Genomic DNA, 10,000 nt, shown 5'->3' with positions numbered 1-10,000 from the left:
AAGTGCGTGCTGCACACGGGACTATCATCTCATCCGAAAGGCTAGCACCCAACCCACTACTCAAGGTCTAGAGAAGGGCAGAGGGTGACACTTCATGTCCGTGTGGGAACCGAACTTGTGGACACTTGGTTCTTAGTCGGGCGTGATGCCATAGCGCCGACAGTCCAATTCTGTTGAACTTGAGAGAAATTTCGCAGGGTTGTCCTGGCAAAATTCTGTCAAAAAATCCACTTCGGTAGGAAAACAAATAAAATCGCAGGCAGAAAAAAAGGGTGGCGCTCTCAGTGTAGCGACGCGCTGTCCCTAGGGACAGCAGCCCGATTCACACACAGAGACATATGTTGTGACAAAAGAAATACAAATACAACAAACCCACAAAAACCAAAGATATTTAGTGGAGGGGTCGGCTACGTGCTAAAGACAAGTCGGTCTGATTATGCTAGTGATCAGGATCCAGGACTTATTGATTAATTGATCGACTAATTAATGAAATGATTGACAGAGTGATCGATTAGTTAGTTTGTTGGATTGTATGTTTGTTTGATTTGTTGAAATGATTCTTCACAGTTGGAAAATAAGGGAGGTAATTAAAGAATCAGTAGCCGTCACGAGATAGGGGAGGTAAGTAGATAACCGGTGTTGGGCGGAGATTCGTGCTCTGCAGGTTGGGCTGCATATACAACACACACACACACACACACACACACACACACACACACACACACACACACACACACACACACATACAGACACACACAAAACAAACAAAAAAACAAAAAAAAACACAACAACAAAAAAACAAAAACAAAACACACACACACACACACACACACACACACACACACACCACACACACACTCACACACACACACACACACACACACACACACACACAACACACACACACACCACACACACACACACGCACGCGCGCACACACGCACTCATGTGTATAAAAGCTTTTCTTCCAATCTTTCTTGCAATATTTCTTTGAAATAATTATGATAACAGAGACATATGCAAACGTACAGACGGACATAGTCTCACAGTGAAGTTGATTAGAGAGTAAGACAGACAGACAGACAGACACACACACACACACACACACACACACACACACACACACACACACAGACGTATACACAAGCTAACAGGAGGGTGACGACGGTGTGTTCAGGACCCTAAGGTGGAGGACGGGGGGACCTACAAGTGTACCGCCGCCAACAACATGGGGGAGTCCAACGCCACCATCACCCTCAACTTCGCAGGTATGACAGTCAGTTGTGTCCGACTGTGGCCATCAGAACAGCAGAGGAGGCAACTGCTGTCCTGACTATCTTGCGCTAGAATTTGATCATAGTGGAGAGTGTCTTGCCCAAATTACATCCCCGCTCTCTCGGCCAAGAGGGGTTTAGGACAGTTAGCGTTGGGATGGTTCCCAAAGACCAACTAACTCCCCTCCGAAGTTGCAGCACTAAGAGCTAGTGCAATCTTGCTCCTAGTTTGAGAGTCATAGTCCTTCACAAATGACTTAGCTGTAAATGACTTCCCTTTGCAGTTACTTCCCACTTGACCTCTTACTCCATACAAGAGTACTGTAATTTCTCAAAAAGAGGTATTGTGGATACGTTTGCTGATAAGAATGCGACGACATGTATTTCATTAAAAAAAAAAAAAAAAAAAGTCGTTATTTGTTGCTGTAGTTTCTCTCATGCTGGGTACACAAAGAAGAGGCATTGCAATTATTTCACCCACAGAACATCCCAAAGTCTAATCATTCGTAACAAACATGATTATGCTCAAGATAGCACAAACTATTATATTAAATTCTACACGCTGTGATACAGATTGTCTCTAGACGATGATGATGCTGCTGATGACGATGATAATGATTATGATTATCATTGTTATTATTGTTGCTGTTCAGTTGTAACCTCATACTCTTCTCCTTTCCTTCACCCTCTCCACCTCCTCCTCCTCTTCCTTCTCCTCCTCCATCTTCGTCTGCTGCTCCTCCTCCTCATCATCATCATTAATATCTTCGACATTGTCACTTTCAAAATGATAATAATAAGATAATGATAATGATAAAAACATACGTTTTATGTACATCTGCCTTGGGCCACGATACGAGATGAAGGGTGGGTCGGTGAAGAGACAGAGAGAGAGTCAAAGTCAAAGTAAAGAAAAAAAAACGTTTTAATTGTCAGGCCTCTGGCCCATAACAACAGGAGTCACAGCACAATGTAGCATGCAACAAGTATTCATCTACTTACCACTCAGGCATTTTTCCCCCTCAAAGTTAGTGCTTTATTGATATACATTGACAGTTTCAAGATTGTTTCAGAATTTTCACTAGCTAAGATAGAAGAGAGTCTGGACAATGATATGGGCTTCTGAAGTATTCAATCGGTATTAATTCGTAAGAGAGAGAGAGAGAGAGAGACAGACAGACAGACAGACAGACAGACAGCATTACTATCATCACTAACCCGCCGCGTGTTGCCGACCACCAGGGGCGCAGAAGGCCAAACCGCCAGGGGGCGTGGCCCCGGCCTTCACGGAGAAGCCCAAAGTGTCCCAGGACCCCTCGGGCAAGAACATCATCATCACGTGCCAGTGCACGGGCAGCCCCGCCCCCAACATCACGTGGTTCAAAGGAGCCAATCAGCTGCAGCCCAGCGCCCGCGTGGTGCCCACCGTGAAGGAGGAAGGCGGGAAGTACACGCTGAAGCTGGAGATTTTGGTGAGTGTGTGTGTGTGTGTGTGTGTGTGTGTGTGTGTGTGTGTGTGTGTGTGTGTGTGTGTGTGTGTGTGTGTGTGTGTGTGTGTGTGTGTGTGTGTGTGTGTGTTGTATTACTGTACTACTCTTTTTTTAATCACAACAGATTTCTCTGTGTGAAATTCCGGATGCTCTCCACTGAGAGCGCCACCCCCCATTTTTTTTCCTGCCTGCAATTTTTTTTGTTATGGTTTTCCTATCGAAGTGGATGTTTCTACAGAATTTTGCCAGAGTCAACCCTTTTGTTGCCGTATTTTAAAAAAATTTTTACGTGTGCTATATTTATGCTGCACACGGGACCTCCGACGGTTTATCGTCTCATCCGAATGACTAGCGTCCAGACCGCCACTCAAGGTCTTGTAGAGGGTGAGAAAATGCTGGCAACTATGGGATTGGAACCAGTGCGCTCAGATTATCTCGCTTCCTAGGCAGACGCGTTAACCTCTAGGCCATCACTCAACTCAGGCCATCGCTCCACACAAAGTGTGTGTGTGTGTGTGTGTGTGTGTGTGTGTGTGTGTGTGTGTGTGTGTGTGTGTGTGTGTGTATGTGTGTGTGTGTGTGTGTGTATGTGTATGAGTGTGTGTGTGTGTGTGTGTATGTGTGTGTGTGTGTGTGTGTGTATGTGTGTGTGTGTGTGTGTGTATGTGTATGAGTGTGTGTGTGTGTGTGTGTGTGTGTGTGTGTGTGTGTGTGTGTGTGTGTGTGTGTGTGTGTGTGTTCTTACCACCCTAACCACGCCTTCCCCTTCCCTCGCACCCCATTGTTCCCCTGTGGTGGCACTGTGGGCCCTGTCAGTATTATCAAGACCCGATCATATCCAGAACATTGGTTTTTCATTCTCTGAAACCCTGTTGGTGCATGCATGGAGGATGTTGAGGAACATCACTGGTGGTGCACACCAACATTTGAACGTAATCTCATGACAATGGCGATATACTGATAAACGTTCATGTCGTCTTATGATATTTCCCATTCGGACACATTTCTCTTTTTCTTTCAAATGTACTCCACCTCTCTGCCTGCAAGAAATTTCGCAAATAAAAAACAACTAATTTAGCAATCAAATATTTCTTTATAATGTTACTATCTGAAATAGTTGCAGTTTTCGAGCATTCCATAAAATAATAATAAGATTCATCTCCACCAATTACATCCATATCGCATTTAAAAGCACGCGTTTTACGTGAAACATCATGACGTCTACCAGTCTCAACGTGTTATCTGTAAAAAAAAAACAAACTACAAATGAAAAATAATAATGTTACGATGTAACAACCAGGTAGATAGAGAAATAGTCTGTTCTTGGAATTTTTTCTTTTCTTTCGCTCTCTATTTTCTGACTGCTCCTCTTTGTTTTGTTGAGGCCCCGTTTCGTGGAACTGTACTTTCACTTTCCTCACTGTGCTCGGGAGTGAACGGGGCCCTGATATCAGTCGAGGGAAGACTGATACCAGCGGAAGGAGAGGATTGGGCCCCGCCTTCCGACACCGAGCCCTAGAAACAGTGGATATGAATTCACTTTCCTTACGGCCGTGACAGACTATGGACCTGTGACTCATTTTGAAATTAGGATCAGGGACTGTTGACGATTTATTCACTCAAGGCCATAGCCCCGAATGGAGAAGGTGTTGAAAGAATAGTCTGGATTGTCTTTATGGTGGTGACAGTGGTTCCCCAGGTCTGTGCTTCATGGAACAGGACAGTGCGTGTGGATAGCACATGAAGACACTGGCAGTTTGATTAAGGTGGAAGGTGGCAGAATGGTAAAGGCGCTCATCTGCCAGTACAGAGAGACCGTGAGGGTCTGGGTTCGAATCTCGCTCTCGCCCTTTCTCCCAAGTTTGAATGAAAAATCAAACTGGGGATCTAGTCATTCAGATGAGACGATAAACCGAGGTCCCGTGTGTAGCACGCACTTGGCGCACTGAGAAAAACAACAACAACAACAACAACAACAACAAAAGAAACACAAAAAAATCACAGCAAATCCATGGCAACGAGAGCGTTGTCCTCTGGCAATATTCTGCTGAAGAAATCCACGCTGATAGGCACACAAATATCATAGGCATGCACTCAAGGCCTGACTAAGAGCGGTGAGTTATGCTGTTGTCAGGCATCCGTCTAGTAGATGTGGTGTGGAGTATCATTATGGATTTTGTTCCGAGCGCAGTGACGCCTCCTTGAGAAAGTGAAAGTAAAAGTGAAAGTGAAAGTAAAAGTGAAAGTGAAAGTGAAAGTGAAACAAAGTGTGGCACTGTGTGCAGAACTTCACGGTGGAGGATGGGGGGCAGTACAAGGTGACCGCCAAGAACGAGATGGGGGAGGGCAGTGCCAGCATCTCCATCAATCTGGAACCGTGAGTATCGCGTCATCACCTTCCTCCTTCACTCCCCCCACTCCCCTCTCTCTCTCCCTCACTCGTTTCTTCCAGCTCTTTCTCCCTCTGTCTCTGTCTGTGTCTCTCTTTTATTATCTCTCTCTCTGTCTCTTCACCTCTCTTTCTCTCTGTCTCTTCTCTCTGTCTCTATGTCGTTTTCTTCCTGTCTGTCTCTGTCTCTGTTACGTTGTCTCAGTCTATCTCTCTTTCTGTCTGTATCTCTCTCTTTTTCTCTCTATCTGTCTGTCTTTCTCTCTTCTCTCCATTGCTCTTTCTCACAGTTTCTTTCTCCGACTGTCTCTTCCGTCTCTCTCTCATGCTCTCTGTCTGTCTGCCTGTCTGTCTGTCTGTCTGTCTGTCTCTCTCTCTCTCTCTCTCTCTCTCTCTCTCTCTCTCTATATATATATATCTTCTACCCCCGTTCCCAATGGTTGTAGATGACAGACGTTCTTGTATGCTGTGTGTGTCATTTTTGACAGAATGTGTGCGTGAGTGGGAGGGTGGGGGAATGGCGCGGAAGGGGGTGGGGCGAAAGAGGGATTCGAAGCACCCATGAGGAGTAGTTGTAGCAGTAGTCCCAACTTTAACATCTATCCGCGTTAAGTGATTATTAGACAGAAAAAGACGATGGCGCGCAGCACTAGTACTGGATATCGCGCCATAGAAAAGTTACGAGTTATTAATTATCATTGAAGTACAATAAGACAAGACAAGACAAAATCTTTATTAACGAGGGTAATAGATAAGCAAGTAACATGAACATGCTTTTTTACATCCACCCCTCGCCCTAAAGAGGGAATAAAGCTAAAAAAAACAAAAGCGAAAATGAGCACAAAATCAAAACACAATCAAAATATACCATTATTTCACCATTCAAAGCCATTCCACAAAAGGAAGAAGAAGAGAAGAAAAGAAAAAATCATGAAATACACACACACACACACACACACACACACACACACACACACACACACACACACACACACAAATGCACCCACTCAAGAGAGTGAGAGGGAACCCACAAATTGTCGAAAGCAATGTTGGATTTCAGGTGACGTCAATTTTTGTGAATAGGTACATTTTTAGATTTTGCTTGAAGTTGTTGTGGTTAGTAATATTTTTTAAACGTGATGGTAAATTATTCCAATACGTTCCCCCGCAATGTGACAATGAGTACCCTGCCTGCCAAACAGACCCAAGGAGGCCCCTCCACAGCCCCAGGGCAAGCCGACCATCCGGCTGGACAAGGACGGCACGATGATCGTCATCCAGCAGGCCCTGTCCTGTGCCTCCCAGCCCACCTGTGTCTGGAACTTCGGCAACCAGGTCATCAGCCAAGGGGGACGGCTCGTGCAGGAGGTGATCAAGGAGGGCAATCTCTACTACGTCGTCCTCCGGATCCCCAATGTGAGTGTGTGTGTGTGTGTGTGTGTGTGTGTGTGTGTGTGTTGAGGGGGGTGGGGTGGGTGAGGCTGTGTGTGTGTGTGTTGAGGAGGATGGGGTGGGTGAGGCTGTGTGTGTGTGTGTGTGTGTGGGGGTGGGTGGGTGAGGCGGTGTGTTGTGTGTGTGTGGTGGTGGGGCTGTGTGATGTGTGGTTGGTGTGTGTTTGGAGGGGGGGGTGGGTGGTGGGTGTGTGTGTGTGTGTGTGTGTGTTGAGGGGGGTGGGGTGGGTGAGGCTCTGTGTGTGTGTGTGTGTGTATGTGTAGAACTCCGAATTGTCGTAAAACCCATCAGAGGAATTATGGACACTATAAAATAAACACAACAAACAAACAAAAAGTAAAAGCAATAAGTTGTGAGCTTTGTTGTTTTGCGTTGTGGTGTGTGTGTGTGTGCGTGTTGCGATGTGGCTTGTGGAAATGGAAGGGAAGGAATGGGGGGGGTGGCGATGGTGGGGTGAATTGAACTGGTGTGGTTTATGTTGGGTGGTGGTGGGTGTTTATTGTCGTGGTAGTTGGTTGTTGTTGTGGTGGTGGTGGAGATGGTGATTTATTACGATCAGCGGTGGTGGAAATGGCGGTGGTGGTGATGGTGGCGATCAGTGGTGGCGGTGGTGATGATGATGGTGGTGGGTGGTGTTGACAATAGTTGTGATGGTGGTTATGGTGGAGCTGCTACGCATATTTGACGGTGCAGAGAAATAAAGGCACCAACACATTCCTGCACTCCTTCTTTTCAGTTCACGGACGCCGACTCGGGCACCTACAAAGTGGTGATGAAAACCAAAGGAGGGGAGGCTACTTCCACGGCCGCCGTCAACGTTGAAGGTGGGTAGTCTCCCTTAATGCGATATGTCTAAATTTAGATGAACGATTTTTCAGAGAGCTGTGACCTGTCACGTGAGGCGAATTGGATAGAACGTCATCAATTGGATAGAAAGTCATCAATTGGATAGAACGTCTTTGCTATACATAAGAGAAAATGAAAGGAACAGAAGAAAGAGCGGAAAAAGAGGAAGGAAAGAAATACTTGAAAAATGACAAAGAAAGAAACAATTATCGTGATTGTGGGCTGTTCATAACATTTTGATTTTGCGCCATGTACGTGATAGCAGAAAAAAATTGTTATATTTGTCGAAACATCTTAAAGGAAAAGGAAAATAACTCACGTATCGTTAAAAACAAAGAGAATTTTCCTTCTTACGATTAGTGTTTCTGATACTTGTTTTTGCCTATAATCCAGACTGCTTTAGTTTTATGATGATTTACTTTCATGCTAGATGTTTCTGCGAAAAACAGTGATAATGCTGACAGCTTAATTAAACAAAGGATTCTTCATTTCCATTATGTACAGAGCTGTATCATCAGCAAACTGTGCTGGCCTGAATTCTTTATTGATATGGATACCGTTTATTTTTCTCATTATTATGCAACATATCTGATGCAAACATGCAAACAAATACAAGAAAGGAAACAATGGGTTTCCCTGTCTTACACCATGATAAATTCCGAATTATTACGAATATTCGTAATTAACAGCGATACATGCGGATATGTCTGCACAGAAAGCTTTTATTCATTTATTTCATGGCCAAAGTATGTTTTAATCAAAAGTTTTAAAAATACACTTCCATGAACTACTGTCAAATGCCTTCTCAAAATCTACCAACGACAATAGATCAAGCATTTTCCTTTCATTATATTACACCAACGTGTCATATAGTGTGGTTATTTCCCATATATATCTGCCTTTCGTAAAACCTTTTTCGGTCAGTGTTAACAAACAATGGTAAAACAGGTTTCAGTCTGTTAGCAAAGCATGGCCATGCTACTTTTTAAGCTGTACGAAAGAAGAATCTTGGAATTCAATGTATTTTTCAGCACCTCAAAGTGTTTATTTGTATTCCCATGCATGAAGAAGAGAAATACAGTAAAATTGTGATGAGATTAATTAAGTACCCGTGTTGTCTTCCTCAGCAATCCGCCCTCAAACTGGGTCTTACCCCGAACTGTCAAAACGGTCAGTTTGGACAAAGTGATGTTGAGCAGTGTTGCTCGGAATGGATTTTTGCGGACTTTTCACACAATAATCAACAGTAACGGAACTATATGTATGCAAAGTTCCGGGTTGTCCTATATAATTGGCCTAATTTTCCTGGACTAGATGGTCATTTATCTCAGACATTGTGTAGATGGGTATTTTCGGCGACTGGCTGACTGTGTTTATCTCGTTTTCTCCGTATTTGTGTCTGACTCACTGATTCTCCCTGTTACTTTATGTTTCTCTGTCTGTCTCTTTCTGTATATGTCTGTCTCCCTCTCTTTCTCTCTCTCGTTCTGTCACTCTCTCTCCCTGCCTGTGTCTGACTGTGTTACTCTGTCCCCCCCCCCCCCCCTCTCTCTTTCTGTCACTCTCCCTCCCTGTCTCAGTGTCTCTCCCTGTTTCTCTCTTTCTCTGTCTGTGTCTCTATCTCTTGCTCTGTCTCTCTCCCTGTTTCTGTTTCTGTCTCTTTCTCTGTCTCACTCCCTCTCTCTGTGTTGATCCCTCCTCTCCCCCACACTGTGTCCCTCACCCTTTCTTTTTGAATTTCTTGTGAACAAGTTTTACTATGAGCGACATCTTTAATGCTGATATTGTGCTACTACCCTATTTTTTCTTTCCCTTTCCCAGCCTTGAGGCCCAAGCCCAAAGGGACAGGACCCCAGGTGGTTCAGAAGCTGATGCCCCAGGTAAGTGAGAGAGGAGGAGGGAGGACTGACTGCTGGACATTTCTATGTCCATGGATTTCGTTCGTGAACTCATCTGGCCGACGGAAAGGGTGTCATTTAGTTTGGTTAATTGATCAGTTCATATGTGACCTTCTGGTTAAAGTGAGAGGGAAGGGGAGAGCAGGGAGGAAGGGAGGAGAAAAAAGAGAGAGAAAGAAAGAGACAGAGTGACAGAGACAGAGAGAGAAAGAAAGGGAGAGGATGGAGGAAGAGACAGACAGAGACAGAAAGAGAGGCAGTCAGATGGTTAGACGTTATAATCTGATTGTGCGCGTACGTATTTGAGTGTTTCTCTCTCTCTCTCTCTCTCTCTCTCTCTCTCTCTCTCTCTCTCTCTCTCTCTCTCTCTCTCTGTGTGTGTGTGTGTGTGTGTGTGTGTGTGTGTGTGTGTGTGTGTGTGTGTGTGTGTGTGTTCCTTTCATCTGTCCATCCATCTACCCATCCCTGTGTTCCTTCCTTCCTTCCTTCTTACCTTCCTTCCTTCCTCCCATCCATCCACCCATCCATCCATCCATCCATCCTTCCTTCCTTCATCTGTCCATCCATCTACCCATCCCTGTGTTCCATCCATCCATCCATCCATCCATCCTTCCTTCCTTTCTCTGTCCATCCATCCACCCATCCCTGTGT

At 44.8% G+C, this 10,000-nt stretch overlaps 1 protein-coding gene across 1 annotated transcript in view; it reads left to right on the top strand.

Annotated features, from left to right (window-relative positions):
* LOC143301083 (twitchin-like) overlaps positions 1-10,000 on the top strand; it is a 265,961-nt gene that overhangs the window by 68,162 nt on the left and 187,799 nt on the right. The window contains exons 9-14 of the mRNA XM_076615089.1: positions 1,178-1,268; positions 2,517-2,746; positions 5,050-5,141; positions 6,356-6,569; positions 7,342-7,429; positions 9,273-9,331. Coding sequence (XP_076471204.1) covers positions 1,178-1,268; positions 2,517-2,746; positions 5,050-5,141; positions 6,356-6,569; positions 7,342-7,429; positions 9,273-9,331 — 774 coding nt within the window. The remainder of the gene's footprint in view (positions 1-1,177; positions 1,269-2,516; positions 2,747-5,049; positions 5,142-6,355; positions 6,570-7,341; positions 7,430-9,272; positions 9,332-10,000) is intronic.

Source organism: Babylonia areolata, chromosome 27 (assembly GCF_041734735.1).
Source record: "Babylonia areolata isolate BAREFJ2019XMU chromosome 27, ASM4173473v1, whole genome shotgun sequence".
Lineage (NCBI taxonomy): Eukaryota > Metazoa > Mollusca > Gastropoda > Neogastropoda > Buccinidae > Babylonia > Babylonia areolata.
This window is presented reverse-complemented; position numbering and strand designations above follow the sequence as displayed.